Source organism: Cyphomyrmex costatus, unplaced genomic scaffold (assembly GCF_001594065.2).
Source record: "Cyphomyrmex costatus isolate MS0001 unplaced genomic scaffold, Ccosl1.0 scaffold639, whole genome shotgun sequence".
Lineage (NCBI taxonomy): Eukaryota > Metazoa > Arthropoda > Insecta > Hymenoptera > Formicidae > Cyphomyrmex > Cyphomyrmex costatus.
In genome coordinates, this window is record NW_017280199.1 from 221,325 (window position 1) to 237,769 (window position 16,445).

The 16,445-nt window shown below is 43.6% G+C and overlaps 3 protein-coding genes across 5 annotated transcripts in view; 1 reads left to right on the forward strand and 2 right to left on the reverse strand.

The window, feature by feature from the left end:
• osa (trithorax group protein osa) overlaps positions 1-4,646 on the reverse strand; it is a 21,051-nt gene extending 16,405 nt beyond the window's left edge. Inside the window, 4 exon segments of the mRNA XM_018547427.1 lie at positions 2,253-2,312; positions 2,894-3,100; positions 3,215-3,337; positions 3,551-4,646. Of these exon segments, the coding sequence (XP_018402929.1) occupies positions 2,253-2,312; positions 2,894-3,100; positions 3,215-3,337; positions 3,551-4,399 (1,239 nt within the window). The 5' untranslated portion in view covers positions 4,400-4,646.
• Positions 4,647-5,549: 903 nt separating this feature from the next.
• On the forward strand, positions 5,550-9,541 carry LOC108779867 (putative uncharacterized protein DDB_G0292292). Its single transcript, XM_018547388.1, has 4 exons — positions 5,550-5,745; positions 5,981-6,094; positions 6,179-6,932; positions 7,041-9,541. The coding sequence occupies exons 1-4, from the start codon at positions 5,650-5,652 to the stop codon at positions 9,338-9,340; spliced, it is 3,264 nt and encodes a 1,087-aa protein (XP_018402890.1). The 5' UTR covers positions 5,550-5,649; the 3' UTR covers positions 9,341-9,541.
• A 157-nt stretch (positions 9,542-9,698) lies between these two features.
• On the reverse strand, positions 9,699-16,170 carry Tmep (Transmembrane endosomal protein). 3 transcript variants are annotated; one of them, XM_018547485.1, is made up of 6 exons: positions 15,508-16,163; positions 14,655-14,860; positions 13,504-14,098; positions 13,180-13,421; positions 13,003-13,087; positions 9,699-10,932 (listed from the first exon to the last, which is right to left on the reverse strand). In XM_018547485.1, the coding sequence occupies exons 2-6, from the start codon at positions 14,850-14,852 to the stop codon at positions 10,757-10,759; spliced, it is 1,296 nt and encodes a 431-aa protein (XP_018402987.1). In that variant the 5' UTR covers positions 14,853-14,860; positions 15,508-16,163; the 3' UTR covers positions 9,699-10,756. The 3 variants fall into 3 exon arrangements, with proteins under 3 accessions (XP_018402987.1, XP_018402986.1, XP_018402988.1); XM_018547484.1 differs by having other exon boundaries at positions 14,655-14,863; XM_018547486.1 differs by lacking the exon at positions 9,699-10,932 and adding an exon at positions 12,008-12,323 and having other exon boundaries at positions 14,655-14,863; positions 15,508-16,170.
• Positions 16,171-16,445: the final 275 nt, after the last annotated feature.

Here is a 16,445-nt window from a genome sequence, read left to right on the forward strand (position 1 = left end):
CCCCCCCCCCCCCCCACGGGTATTCCGGAATATCGAAGATTACCTGTAGCAGACTAAATACCCATGTGTTCCCATTAGACGTGCTTATAACATTGGATCGCGTCTGTGCTAACCGCTCGTCGTTGGGCGCACGGTTCGGCTGTACGAGTCGCGCCCGCTCCGGTCACCGCTGCCGATACATCGACGTTTTATTGACCGTACACCGTGTACCGTGACCGTGCATAAAGTTTCTGCCGTTTACGAGCGTTTACGCCATCACGGGTTTTTCCCGGATTATTTCTCATATAGTTCTGACTTGTCCCAGTATCTCTTGCTTTGCTCCAATTCAGGGGAAACGATTTACTCCAATTTAAGAGAAACGATTTATTCCCATTTTAAAGGGTCTCAACGAGAGAGAGAGACGGTGGAAAAAATAATTTTCCCAATCCGCGTTGGTATATAACTCTCGCGTTCCAGCTTTTATATCCTATATACAGAAAATATGGAGGAAGACATAGAACGTGTATAATAGTATCTATCCCATTATACAATTTGATTTTAAAGCTGCAGTTAAAATTAACCGCGAGAAAAAGAGAGACAGGGAGAAAGAGAGAGGAGAGAGAGAGAGAGAGATTACGTGAAAATTTTCCGTCATTTCATGCATTTGGCAGGTCGATCTTGCTCGCGAAACAACAAATCGTTTCCTCGCGCGTTCCTACCTCGCCGTTTCATAACGTCGCAGAGCAAGTCGCGCTGGAGTAACATGGCGGGTATCGCCGCGACGGCGCCGAGAGCGCATGTACTCTGCGAACGATTCGTGCGGTTAAAGATCCACGAGCACTCCCGCCCTGGTGGCCGAGCCAACGGGGCCGGCGATGTTGTCCTGTTCCCCTCGTCGCGCATCTCGCGGGATATTATCTCGCGGTGGTGAGTATCCCGGGGCGCGCTATCTTTCTCTCTCTCTCTCTCCCTCTCTCTCTCTCTCTGCCCCTCTCTCTCTTTCCCTCTCTTTCGAACGCCCTGAAACGGCTCGATGCCGCAAACGACGGTGTCCGGAAACTTGGAGCGTCGCGCGGATTCTACAATAATAATCCCACGTCGCTACGCAGAGCGAGAGAGTTCACGGGGTTCTTGCGTTTCGCGAAACGGTACATTGCGCGATTGCGTTCGAGAAGCCGCTCGCCGTGGGAGCGCAAGAAGTTCGATGGCGTGTCGCAGAGTGACAGTCGCATGATCCGGCGTACCGAATATAGCCGAGCGCGACACAAAACGTCACGTCGTCGCGCGCGCGGCAGTGGGGAGAATCGCCGCCGTCGCCGTCGCCGTTGGTTTCGACCAATCGCGCTCGCGCTCGCATCGCACCCCGCTACGTCGCCGCGTTATCCGTGTCGGTTCTTTCGCTTACCCGCCCATGCAAACGCGCCGGCAGTGGGGACCAGGGTAACCCCGGGGCGAGGGACAGGAGTGCGGGCGGAGGGGAAACACGGCGGGGAAGTCGCTAATATCTGGGGCTCCGGCGGCCGCGCAACTCGCGCCCTAATCGAACTCTACGAGTCGGATACTCTCCATCCCCACCGTCGTCTGCTCTGCCTCCCCTCACGCTCTTCCGCTCCTTGCTCATCCTCCCTTTCCTCCCTTTCCTCCTTCTCCTCCTCCTCCTCCTCCTACTTCTTCTCCTTCTCCGCTACCACTTCCTTGGCCTCCTGATCCCCTCGCACACCACACGAGGGGCCACCCTTTCGCTCACTCTCGCTCGCTCTTCTCGTCAGGAAAGTACTTGAACGAGTACCAAGACCGAAGTTGTAGATAGAGACCTTGCAAGTAATACTTTGACCAAGACGGAAAATTCGCCTTTCGATCTATTCCCAAACTTGCGTCCCAAGCATCACGATCGTCGCGATTTCGCCAGAGATGATTGGCGTCCTCGTGGGATACACTACATACTTTCACGCACACGTACACATATACGCAGTATTAAATTTCCACAAGAATTTCACCGGTATCGATACATTCAGTCGCGTAGCTTTTGCGACAGAAGAATAGAATTAATTCAAATCGTACGTGAAATCTCTACGACAATCATTCCTGTCACGGCGGGGATTATGCAATCACCGGCAAAAACTTGTTTGCTACGTTCCGGATACTTCAAGCTTTTCTTTCCACACACATCCATTTGAATCCTGAGGCGCACTCAACGCGCGACGTCGATGTACTTAATTTCTTTCTTTAAGAATAAAATAAAATTAATCTTAATTGTGTATATGAAAACTCACCCCAGAATCAATTCCTTGAGTATTTGGTGTTGTAGCTCGCTGTTGTATATTGTGAAAAACCTGAAAAGAGACACAATACCGTGAATAATCTATTCTTACATTACAGAAATATACTGTAAACGCATATATCTCTAAACTACATATTCCCCCTTTTAACTTTAACATATTCATGGAAATATTGATAGATCTATCACATGTATACAAAAATGTAAAATAAAGGCAAAAATAAGATTGTACATTGCATATATACTGTGTCTTATCAATTCATTAATTTATATATTCTTTCACAAACAATTTGTGTATATTGTGCACATCATATTGCGATCTGTATTCTTCATTAATGTTGTTTATCTCTAAAAAAAAAACTGATGTTTTGCATCAATAACATCATTATTACATCAAGTTTATCTGCCAAAATAAGTCTACGTCAAAATCTATGCTAGACGTTTTACTTCTACAAAAAATACTCCATAAACTTTTTTACATGTACATTGTACATTCAATGTACAAATGAACTATCAATGTACTTTCATTAGAAAAATGATCGTATTGTAGAAAGATAAAGATAACTGAAATTCTGATACATTCCAGTGATATATTAAAGACTATCAACTATTAGTAATTTTTATAGTAATGTTTACCTGGGTCTGACTGGTAGCTTGTGGTTGCGGTGACGCAGCAGGTGGTGGAGCTGGAGACTGAGACAAAGCACGCTGTGGTGACTGACCCGATGGAGTGACCTGATTACTTGGCGGTGGAGGTGGATTTGGTGGACCACCTTGATTCCACCCCCTTTGTTCCGTATATAAGCTTGAAGGATGACTGGTTTGCGTCGTATAAGAGTTTAACTAAAAAGATGAAAGAAAATATTATGTAGAAACATCGATTTGATTGGTTACACCTTTTCGATATTAATATACAAAGATGCATTAACGTCACCGATTGAAAACAAGTTCGCTTACCTGATGATGACTGTAAGGTGCGTGAGGTCTCGTAGGTGAAGAATATCGTTGGGTATATTGTTGATATTGCATGGGTGTTGGAGAACTCTGTGCTCCTGGCCCTGTATGTAATCTCGGTGAACCCTGATAGATAGGAAAGCATGTAACAATTAGATCGCATATATATACAAATATAATGTTTTAGCTAAATCTAAAATTTGTAGATAATACAAAAACTATGGAAACTCATAACAAGGAAAAGTATAATTATCGTAACCCTAGGTTTAGTCGCTGGGCTTAACCTCAAGTGGAATTTACAATTACACTTGACGCAAAGGTGTAAACGTGTTTGTTTACCGTCTGCGGAGGACGCTGACTGGGTTGTGGATAAACTGGAGGCACAACCGGTGGCCTTTGCATAGGCCATGGCTGCTGATACTCAGGCCCCATTCCAGGATAATTTCCATGAAACCGATGCACTGGAGTAGACGCCTGCAGCAACTGGTTCAACGTAGGCGTAGGACCAGCGGTCTGGGACATGCCCTGTCCGGAGAGAAACCTTGGCTGACCGGGGAAATTGCCGGAGCTGGCACCGACGTACAATCGCGACTCGATCTTGGAGGCGGAGTAGTGCTCCTCCATCTCGGCCCGGTGGGTCCGGTCGGACTCGTGCATCAAGTGTTTACCATGATAATCGAGCTGTTTGCCGGGAAAGTCCGCGTGTTTGGCAACGTACTCCGGGAGCTGCTTACCGGGCGGATAGTCAGCGAGCGACTTGGTCGCGGCGAACTCGCCGGATTTGTTGTTGCTGTACTCGTCCGAGTAGTCGCGTATCACGTTTGGCGCGAACGGATGGCCCGGGTGGCCGGGATGGCCGGGCGCGTCGTGCGCCTCTTGCTTGCCGACGGGCTCCTGGGACGTCTGGCCGGCCTCACGCGGCGATTTTACCTCACCGGCGGCAGGGTGTCCGCCAATGTCCTCGCGGTATTGACTCATCTCGTAGCCCGTCGTGTCCCCGCCGCGACTCACATATTTAAGCAGCTGGGCCGCGCCCCGGGACACTTTATCGTCCGGCTCGGAATCCAGCTGCTGCTTCGCACTAGCACTCGCACTATTCCCACCGACTTGCGTACGCTTCTGTGCGCATTTCACGGACTCGTTCAGCTTCACATCGTTTTGTTGGCTCTCGGCTTGCGTCGCAGCCATGTTCTCCTCTCCTCACGGAGCCATCGTCGTTTTCGTAAACTGGCCAATCGCGGGACCTCGTGCGCGCCTCGCTATGGGGCCAAGTACTACGTACTCGAAATCGAAATACCGATTAGTCGAACGGCTCGCGTCGCGGCTAACACCTTACGGCACATCCTCGATCGGCCGTGCGTGGACTAAGCGGTCCGCCAGGAAAAATCACTTCCTGGCCTTTTCAAAGTGGAGGGAACCAAAAAAAACTCATATGCGAACGTCAAAAGCAGCGTCGCATGTATTACGCCATCTTGCGGCTAAGCCACGCATCGAGGCCGCCTTCCTTCGGCCGCCGTTTCCAACGCATCTCCCCCCATCCCACCCATTGCCCCCCATTTCCGCTTGTCGTCGCCGTCAGTCGCCGTTCGCCCCGAAAGCCTCGTTTCTATCTGTTTTTCTATCATCGAAACCACCATTCCATTTTATTCGCGCTCCAACGATCCTTCACGGTGGGATTCGAATCGATCTCGAGATCGCGAGGCTTATCGCGCGCGCCTACATTCACGCTTATATTTCCCACTAAAATCAACTACGATTCTCTCGCCTCGTAATTGCATTAGCCAATCATAACCGATTGACTCTTGCCTTCGTAGAATCCGCTAAATTACGATACATTAACGCGCTCGCCGTTATCTACCTTCGTCGATCTATCCTAGCCGTTTTAATCGCACGCTCCGTCTCTCTCCCTTTCTCGATTCTTTTTTTTTTTGTTTTTCTCTTTAAAGTCCATCGCTACGCGAAACGCTTTAAATCTATCTCTCTTTAAATCGATGTAGACAGCACATTCTCTCTCGAAATGTTAAACAAATGAATCTACATAGTTTCCGAAACTCAACGTGACAACGCAACGCGACTCGCAGATCTAATCGGCGAACTCGGCGCGAGACTTAATTTACCGTAACATTTAAACGATAAGATTCCTCTGGACGAGTTCCTCGCACTTTGGAGCGAAATAGACGGATAGCCGGGCGTATAGGGCGGGAGAAGGATGTCGATGACAGAGTGCAGATGGTGCAGCTGGGCCTGATTTCGGCGGCGTGTTTACATCGCGAAGTTATCGCAGAGCGGTTATCGACGGAACGACCACGATAGCGCGGCCATTTGCATTCGTGTGGAGTCGGTGACGGACGGCCACAATCCGAATGGAAAGCGTGCCGTCTCGATTGTGGATATAAGTGTACTCGGCGATCTGCCGTGATCCCTCGTCGTTCGTGGAAATGGCGAGATCGAGTAACGACGTCTCGAGGGCCGTGTGCGCGAACGCGATTCAGGAGAACGACAGGAGGCTGCGTGAGGCGCGAACTAAGAATCAGGTATTGCGCCACAAGGGGGGCTCACTGTATCTCGTCTGTATACCGTTCTCTCCAGTTCTCTCCGCCGAGGACCTGCTTCTACAGCTCCGCTCTGTCGTTTCTGTCTTCGTTGCATTGTTTTTCGTCCCACATTGCACGTATTAATATCGTTGCCAGGCTGAAATAATTAACTTTCATTTTTCACATCGATGTTCCTATATTTTCCTTTTTTTCTCCATATTTTCCTTCTTTTCAGGGAAAGGATCGAATTAAGCACGATCTGAACAAACTATTTGGCAAGCTCAATCAAGCTGTGGAAGCGAGCTTGCTGAAATCTTTGGATAAATCCAGCCCATCGTACAACAAGAATGTAAGCATCATTTTTCCTATTCATCTTTACATCATTACCGATAAAGTGTATACAGTGATGCAGTTGTTTCGTGTGTTTCTCAAGGCTTCGAGATGCTGGTATGGTCCAGTTCTGGGATTTCCACCTGGATCCTGGTGGGGCATACGCATGGACTGTGCCAGAGATAAGATGCACGAGCCCTTCAATGTTGACATACATGAGGGACCGTTTGGCGTTATCTCTGTATGTACCTCGCATACTAATATGAACGAGGACGTGGATTACGGTGATTATCTAACGCTCACAGGCCAGGTATATCACAAGGAGCAACCCAGTGCAGATCCACTTATTTGCAACTACAAAAATCAGATACCATTGAGATTAATAAGAAGTTACAATCTGCAAAACAATATCGCACCTAATACTGGATACAGGTACGATGGACTGTACATAGTTATAAGTTGTTGGATTGGCATGACTTCGGATGGAACCAAGTACAACAAGTTCGCGTTGATGCGTCTCGCGAATCAAGAGTCGCCCAGCTGGAGCAGCAAAAACTCGGAAGAATTGTCTTCCATGCGACATCATATCCCCCTGTCGAATCATCTAAACACGTATGACTTGAGAAAATGCTCGAATAATATCGGGGTTACCTGTCGAAAACGAAAACTTAGTTATGGAGACAGTTGTGAAAGTCTACCGGCTGCAAAAACAATACCGTCGGTCGACACCAGCAGACGATCCGTACCCGAGAGTTCCATTGTGACGCGCCATGTTTTTAAGAAACTACCGAATAACGTGGAGAATGCGATATCAACTTCTGTACCTGATCAAAAGACGTTGCTGTGCCTTGGTTCGTCGACTACTAAAACTCACAGTACAAACATCTCGATACGCATGGGCCTGTACGAGTCGTCGCATAATTCACAGGACGCGAAGAAGAGCGTCTCGACGATGTTACAGAAGCCTTCCAAGCCGATCGACATCACTGTTCGTACGGCATTGGATATGGAGGGTAGTCGCTTGACACCCAAGGAGGATACTAAGCTTATCGAGAAGATAAATATGGATAAGGCCCGAGTGAATTCTCGGCCGAGTGAAAATTTATCCTATAACGGGCATGTCGTAGTCGATAACACAAATACTTCTCTGTTGAACAAACGTAGAGAAAATTTACCGTCGTTAGCCGTGCAATCGTCAGAACATTCTTATGCATATATATCTTCATCGTTAGATAGTCCCAAAAATACTATCGAGCGTAAAGAACAACTTCAAAATGCTCAATGCCAGGATGTACAAAACTTGAATATTAATAATGAACCAATACAGAAATCAAATTCCAGGGATGAATCACCGAGGAATTCGGTTGCGACACACGAAAGAATCTCTGAATGCCATGACGCTTTGGAAATATCGAATGAATCTCTTTGCGCGCAAAACATCAAATCCTTGGATTCCTTGACGCCGGATAAGATCTTGAATTTAATCAATAAGGAAATACATCATCCTATGTCCAAGTTGCTGATCGGAAATATGATAGGACTGACGATCGAAGAATGCGCGATGTGGAATACACCGAAGAGAGAAACGACTCCGGAGATCAAGAACAAGAAGCACGTGTCGACAAACATAAATCTTAGGAAGAAGCGCGAAGAAACAGACAACATAAAGGAAAATGTTGCATCTTTGGACAACAGAAGATACTGTAAATATTCCAAATCCAAAAGATTAATTTGGAAGGTAACCAAGCAAGCGGATGGAAAAAAATTCGACAACTTGCTACCCAGTACGGATCGTCAATCCTGTAACGACGTGGACCAGAAACGTAATAATAACGTTAGGAGGAGCGATCGAAATTGCATATCCAAGAAGAATAACGAGTACTTATCGCCGTTTCGTGTACAGAGTTCGCTTCAGACTATCGCGCAACACACTCGCAGTTCATATGACATAAAAACCCGTCTAAGGACTGATAAGAAAGTATTGGTAAAACCGAAGTTTCCCGACTCGTCGATCAAGAAGACCAAGTACAAGAAACGAGACAGGGAGATTGCCAATTTGTCAATAGATGCTAATTTCGGTCCCGCGACACGAGGACCCAGGAACAGGAGACTACGATGCAAAAACAATGCATTCGCAAAATGCAATACCTTCAATACCGTAGTATATTCGTCCAACAAGCGATACAAATCTAGTTTTAAACGGAAAAGCAAACTGACCAAAGTCAGTCGTCAACGTGCCGGGGAGAGACAAACAAAGAATAAGTATAGTTTGACCAATACCGTGCACGCAAACAGCAAAAATATTAACAGTTCAATTGAGAAGCAAAAAAATCTTAGAAGTAATGTTAGTAATAATAACAATAATGAAAATCGCAACAATCATAGCAATAATAGCGTTAGCAACAAGAAGAAAGAGAATGAAACTGTAACAGCTGATCACAATATCATCACGATTACCTTCGATAGAAGTCTTCGAAACAAACCGACTCGGACAATTCCTTTATCACATTATGGCACTCAACCGCGTTTATCCTGCTTTCGCAAAAAACAGGATGAGAAACCCAGTACGGTGGATGCGACGACGCAGTGCAGACTTATCTCTGATAATCCAGAAGTTTACGTTATTGGACAGTTAAACGATCAAAGAGCTATCTTGAAGATGGAATGGGATAAATTAGAGAAACTGAAGGAATCCATGTTGGACGTGTGCGATCAAGGATCCCAGGTTCAAACGTTGCGAGTCTGCACCGCTTCTACGCACACAGAGGATAATGCGAGTCGCAAAAGCGACGAGGAATACGCGGACTCCCTACAGGATAGGACGTCGGCTTTTGTACCAGTAAATGCATTCGATAGCGATCTACGGATCGCGCGGCTTAGATCGATCGGCTTCAAACCCATAATTAATCCGCAATCCCCGCTGGCTGCCCATGACTTGGAGATCATTCAGAACGCGTTTGTGACTACGAGCAAAGTGACGAAGCGCGACGTCGCTGAGGAGTATCACAAGTATGCGAATGAGGATACCAATGCGGTCGTTTATATGGATGACGAATTACAATATCAAGATATCGAAGAAGAGGAGGAAGAGGACGAGAAACAATTAACTGCAAATACGTCGCTAAAATCAACATTCAGAGAAGTACAATTGAAAACCGGTAATGTGTTTCCGGAAACATTATCCTTGCGCGAAAATTTGGAATCTCCTTGGCACGGATGGAAGAAGATTGTGACGAATAATCAATCATATTGGATCGGCTGGTAGTTGGTGATAGATGTTAGGATATTGGTAAATTCAAACAAGGGTGCTATTGCGATCAGAAAAATGAACCGTTTTATCCAAACGTGTACAATATTATATCTTTATTTTTTTGCCAAAAAGTAAAGGCTGTTAATAACATTCTAAATTATTCTTCTAACAGTAATAATATGGTATTCGAGTTGATTAACATATTTTTAAGAAAAAAAAGCATCGACAGAATGTATGATATAATTAAAATTTCTTATATATACATATATAAATTATTCTATATATATAATATATATATATATATGTATATTTTCTATATATGAGGTATTATTAACAGATGTTTTAATTGTAAATAAATAATGTTCTATTCATGTAGTTGTCTTATCTTTATTACGAGATGTAATAGGACAATAAAATTTGTTTACAGATTTACACGTTCACTTCGTTTTTAAGTGGCGACGAAAGATTTCGGCACACTGTGCTGTCATATAAAATAGATCTTTTTTAACTTGGCTCGTTTCTTATGCTTTTAAAAAAAATATGAGGATTATACACAGTTGTACACATAAGACATCGAATACCAAATGTTTATATCTGACACGATGCTCATCGATCGTCCTTTTCTCGCGTGTATAATTGTTGTATATCTTTTTGTTTTTTCTTTTTTATCGAAAGGCTTTCGTCGAGAAGGAAAACTCGCTTCGACTTCTCCGCATTTTTAAATCTAATCTACCTCGGTGATATATACACGTACATTTCGTAAAAAAACCAAAGAAAGAATGGTTTTGCAGGACGCAAATATTCCTGTGGCTCGCGAGGCTTCCAACAAGCACAAATGTGAAATTGTATAAGTCAAGATTCGCTATATGCAAACGCGTAAATAAAAACAGATACAAAAGTGTAAACAAGTGTCGATGCTTATATACGAACTCTGAGAAGGTGCAATATCGCGCGTGAAATTAAGTACTATACAATAACTCTTACTTATCTATTATGAAGAGCAAGCATTATCGTGCACTTAATACTTCTTGCAGTGTCGCAGTAGAGCCACGGGTGTACGAATAACACTGCCTCAAACATGTCAGCATAGTAAAATAAATATCTTCTATACTATTTCTTTACTCGTATGTTATAACGTAATACATATATTAACATGGATGTAACATTATGGAACTATTACAGTGAAATGCAATGCGCTTTTACGCCCTGCGCGATGTCCCTTTTTCCTTTTTGTTTTTTTTTAATGTCTGCAAGAACATTCTTACCTAATTAAATTCGCTTCATGCGAGTCATCCCTTGAAACATCATTTTCTCTTGCATCCCTCCCTCTTCGAAAGCAGATTTCTAGAAATTCATGGAAGTTTCGCATTGTAATATTAGTCGATACGATTCTCGAGTAAATCACATTTTCCCGAACTACGTTCGTGTGCCTTATTGAAATTCATCGTCGCTGCTCAGTAACATCGTTTTCTCGTTATAATTTTGCGAAATCGTTGCGACACGCTGATGAGAAGTGTTTCGCCTTTGAGGTGGTGGTACCGGCATGTTTTGCGGATCGTCCGGATCGAAGCTGGATACTCGCATACCACGTTGTCCTTTTGGGCCCCCTAATTGTTACATCATTGTTACACATTATAGTGAGCAAACACCAATTACGCGTGTCCTCTAGCCAATAAATGCACCAAAATTGGCCAATCGGTCCCATTATATTATTTTTTTTTTTTAATATTAATTAATAAAACCTTTATATTAATTTCGTAATCGTGAAATTATGTGACCGAATACACCAGCGTTGGACCAATCTTCTCCGAAACGTTCACATTTACATTTCGAACGTTTTTGCTCTGCAATTGCGTTCACAAAATCGAGGCTCGAAACTGGTATAATATTCTGGCAAACTCAATTTCCTTACTATATATGCAGAAAGAATTCTTCATTTAAAAAAGACTATTAAATAACATTCCTATCGAAGTACGTCTCCCTCCGTAATCGAACTCTAAACTCACACTGTAATTTTGATTTAACAATTCCGAACTCTGCACAAAAACCGTCGATAAAGCATATTGAACTGCTCAAGAGACTTGTTCAGAGCAACAAAGTTCGAATTCTTACGTATACACATGATACAAAGAGTGCAAGAGAATAAATATATTAATGCGATAATCGCGATACATAAACGATTCATGCAAATTATTATTAATATAAAAAAATAATCGCAAGCAACTAGGATTGTGATAATTTTACCATTGTCAATGTATGCTGTACCTTTGGGGAAAAAGGACATAATGATGTGCTTTACATGCTCGGCCGTTTCGTACCGTATATTCGCATGCTACAAGGTACCATGTGATAGGAATACAAAATAAAAGCAATAAAATTAAGTTGAGTTATAATGTTATGGAAAAAAAACAATAACATACTAATGTTTAGTATCCAATCCACTTGGGTGCTATAAAAGCTTTGAAAATTTTTCCTGATTGGTCAATCAGTAAAATTCTTTTTTGTGATTGATCAATTAAATGCGTCAAAGCATTTGTAGCATTAAGTGAACTGCACCCCTAATCATCTTTCACATTCATTATAGAGCAACACTATAGAAGTACGCTATTCTCTCCATCTTCCCGTTTTTCTTTCTTTTTCTCTTTCCTAATTACTCCTCTTATGTTAAGTGCTTAACTTCTATTTTACAGCAGAGTTTGTTAATCGCAAAATAGATGATCTTATATGCATATAATACGTATATATCGATGGTATACTAAGTACAACCCTTATTCTGTAATTTCAGCGGAGAATTCATTTATATCGACCCTTTGTGGACAGATACCGATTTCTAAGGCATTGTATAATTCCGTAAGCAAAGTATAGTGCTGTATGAAGTATCTTTCTTTTCGATCTTCATTTAAAGTCGCGCATAAAGCTCGATGTCCAATTTCTTGAAATTAAAAAAGTGACGCCTCACTGTGTCATATCTTTTCGTACGGCAAGTTGGTATTAACGTCTGAAAAACAGTAAACAAAAGTGCCTTCAAAGTAATTGCCTGAATCTAATAAACCGGCACACATTAAGGAAATTTTATATATAAATCTTTTATACAAGTAAAATGAAATATTAGAGGACTATCTTTGAAAGCAGATTCTATACTATTCCGTGAATTTCGTATTTGCTTGAAACTTGCGTGAGATTTGCTATACATACATATACAAGTGGACGAAATATTAATGTAATAAATATCGGTGCCTGCATTGATCAGCAGTGAAGTGTCAGAAAGAGTACAAGTGAAGTAAATTATATACAAAAGCGCCAAAGCCTGTAACTGAAGCGTTTGCAATCTCGAATAAAACGTGTATCTTGTGTAACTATTATTGGCATTATTGGCATTACATGTCAGATAATCTTGCTCTATAATTAGAACATTCAGTATCACCGCCTTATTTTAACATGACATTTTCTTATGAATGCGTGAGAAAAAATAATAACTGTATATGAAACAATACATACAAAAACTTAAATAAACGACATGAATTTTATATCGCACACTATCATGCTGTATAAAAGTTCACATAAACGTATCGATATTAATAAAAATAAATAAAAATGTACATGTAGTAGTGAATAATTATATAGCAATGCTTAAAAGAAACTAAAAAAAATTATAGCACACAAAAAATAATACATACCTGCGCTATATTGAGTATACTGCTGATATTGTGGATGGAAATTATGGATGGCATCGGTCATTATGTCTTTTGGATTCATCGTTTCCTATAAAATATTATTGTCGAATAGAGGATTAAATGAACGAAGAACAAATAGAATATAGCTCTGTAGAAAGTTCAGGAATATTTTGTACGTACTTTCAAACTGCTACTAATACTTTGCATCGTCACGCTTCTACCTCTGGAGTCAGTGACACATCCAGCTGCGTATACTTGATACGGGAACGCATAACGTAAAGCTATAGCAGCGAATAACATCTCGATACAAATGAGAAAATTTTGGTAACCAGCGGAGACTGTGCCAGCACTCGTTGATTGACCCAAACTGTTTATAACGGGTGAAATGATATTTGCTTTCTCCAAGATGGCCAACAGTACACCTGCATAAAAAAAAAAGTATTTATGCAATTATTATCTGTTACTTAACGCGCGCACTTACAGATGCTTAATTTTAGATATTACCTTGCCAGAATGACAAAAAGATGACGCTCTTGACTGTACAAAATTTGAGCACAGGCTCAAATGGCGTCAGCAGGTCTCTCGTAGCGAAGTAGAACAAAAACAGCCCATAAAGTGCAAGCGATACACTGATGTTGTAAATTATCGTGATGTAAATGTAACCACCGTCGGGTGACCAATCTCCGTCTCTGTAATGGCCAAAGGCTTGCAGGAATATGATGACAAATGCCATCACTGGTTTAACCAAGCAGAACTGTAAAGTAGCTTGCTTGCAGAATCTTAGAAATCCAATGGTATAAGTTTTCCCAACCAGGCAACAGGTGCCATACAGGCAACTGGACCGTATCGGCTTGCCCCTGATTTCGGACATGATGTTGCCCTCACCGCCTAGGTACTCGTAGCATAGTGACAAAAAGTTATATATAACAAATGCCTCGTAACAGTCCCGCACCGTGAAGAAATAAACGTAGTAGCTCTCGCTGTTGAAAAACAACAGTGAGATCCAGGAGTAGATGGCGTAAATGGGTACGATAAACAAAATTCGCACTATCCATCTCTGCTCCGTAGGATTCGTGTACCACCTCAGATGCTGATAGATCTACAAATAATGAAAAGAAAGAGAGAGGTGACTGCACCGCAAATTAACTATCGAGCGTTCTAAACCTAATCTTTGCTTCCTGTTTTTTGCTTTTTATCATTTTTTTATCTCTTGTTTTTTTGCCTCTTTCTAAGTTCTAAGAAATAGAAAATAAAGAAGAATAAATTAAATCGAGATTAATATTAATTTATGCTGGTAGAAACAAGCATAAGTCCAGTTTCACCAATAAGATTATAATCTCGATTTTACTGCTTATCTTTTTCTCTAATTCTTGAAAAATAATAAAATTCTATCAGTTAGAAGAAGATGAAAAATAAATTGAACCGAGATTACAGTTAATCTTACATGGAACGGAACCAAGCCTTAATTCTATTTCTTTATCTTCTGTCACCCGAGGTAAGAGTTGATGAACTCCGGAAGAGACAAGAAACACGATTGCTGATAAAACGATTGCAAAGAAGGAAAAAGGCAAGAGGTAAAAACCGAGAGGGTTTAAAGAGGGAAGCAAAAAAAGAATACAGATAAAGCTTTATAGTCTCGTTAACAGTTCCATTACCTGTTGGCAAGTGAAGAAAAGCGCTACAGCCATAAACACCCCGGCGATGGCCCAGGCTGCGCGGGTCTGCAGGAAGATCGGTGTCCCCTCCTTGGGGATATCCACCGCCGAGTCGCTGACATCGGTGGTCGTTGACATCTTGTCAAGTGGATTCACGTACGTGGCGTGCGTCCCTGCAGTGACCCCGACACCATTCATACGTCAACCTGCTGGTAGTAGAATTGCGCGCAAGCACAGAGGATTATTTCCGTGACGAAGGACGACGAGATGTGACGTGTTTCCGCGTCGCATCCGTCACGACGTTCGACGAGGAGGAATCATCGCGATCGCGTAATTTCACGAGGACGCTCGTCGTGGAGGGAAACAGGGAGGAAAGGGGAGTAGGAGGAGGAGGACAAAGGGGAGAGAGAAAGAAAGCGCGTGCGACTCGCGCGCGCGAACGCGAGACGGGACACTCGCGCGTAAATCGATATACACGTATACGTGCGTGAACGGAAAGATCGCGATCGGGCCACGAATCTCCGCGGGTTTTTAAATAAACGGAAAAGACACAGGCGCGGCTAAGAGAGGGAGAGAGAAAAAAAAAATGGGGGACCCCGTACGTCACTCCGTCGCGTTGACGCAAACCGTAAACATAAGGCTCGTTCTCACATAACGTTAGTATTTGCGAATTCAGTGGAATCGAGCCGATTTGTATATCGTATATCGACGTGGTGGTGTACTCGTAACAATCGTGTCGGGTCGTGCTGACGCAAGTCTCTCGGATTCTTTTCTCTCTCTCCCTCCCCCCCCTCTCTCTCTCTCTCTCTCTCTCTTTCACTCGGTCACTCTCTTTCTCATTTCAGCGACATACCCGTGCCCCCATTCGCCAAGTCCTCTCCAGATTTTGCAGCATACGCACACTCGGGGTACCCTCTCTCTCTCCGTGAACTGTCCCGTTTACGTCGACTCTCTCCTCGGCTGCTTTCAGCGTTTTTTCAACGCGCGGAGGTGACAGCAATTGCACAGGTGTCTTTATTATCGACAAACTCCGCGTCTCGAACGAACCGCGCACCCGCTCGGATGCTCAGCGAGAGTTAAATACCCACGGCTTGTACCTGAAGTCGACCGCGACTGGCGACTAACACCACGACACGACGCGAGGTTCAGCGACGCGCGGTACGCGTACGGTGCACGCACACGCTCACTCACGCACAGACACACACACACACAACACCGTGTATAAACGCAACTACGTGGAAAATTGATTGCCCCTCCGGAACTCTTGAGCGTTTACGGCTTCTACCGCTCGCACTCGCGCACTCTCGCGCTTCACATTCCTCGTCCACGGCGGCTATATCGTCCGCCTCCGATCCCTTCTCGAAGCGTAGCGCGCGCTGGCCAAGTCCACAAGGGACGCGAGAACACCACCACACACGACGACTCGTTTTCCCTTTCGCGAGGATTCTCCGCGCGCGCGAGAAACGCGAAAAACGTTCACGATGGTCGCGAACCTGTTTTCCCCGAACGAGAGCCAGTCCTTCGCCACCACCACCACCACCGCCGCCACCACCAACCACCACCACCGTCACCAATCTCGCGCGAACGGTTTCACTCCCACCACGCGTGCGTGCACCGATTATGTATGCCGCTCCCCATCTTTTTATTTCTCCTATCTGCACTTTCTGCGTTTAAATTGAGACGCGACTGTAAAAGGAAAATGAGGGAGAAAATATGTTTCTTTTTTTTTTTTAACGAAGAGCGTATAGCATAGAGCGCGATTAAAAGTAGATCTTCGAGTATTACTGCTGC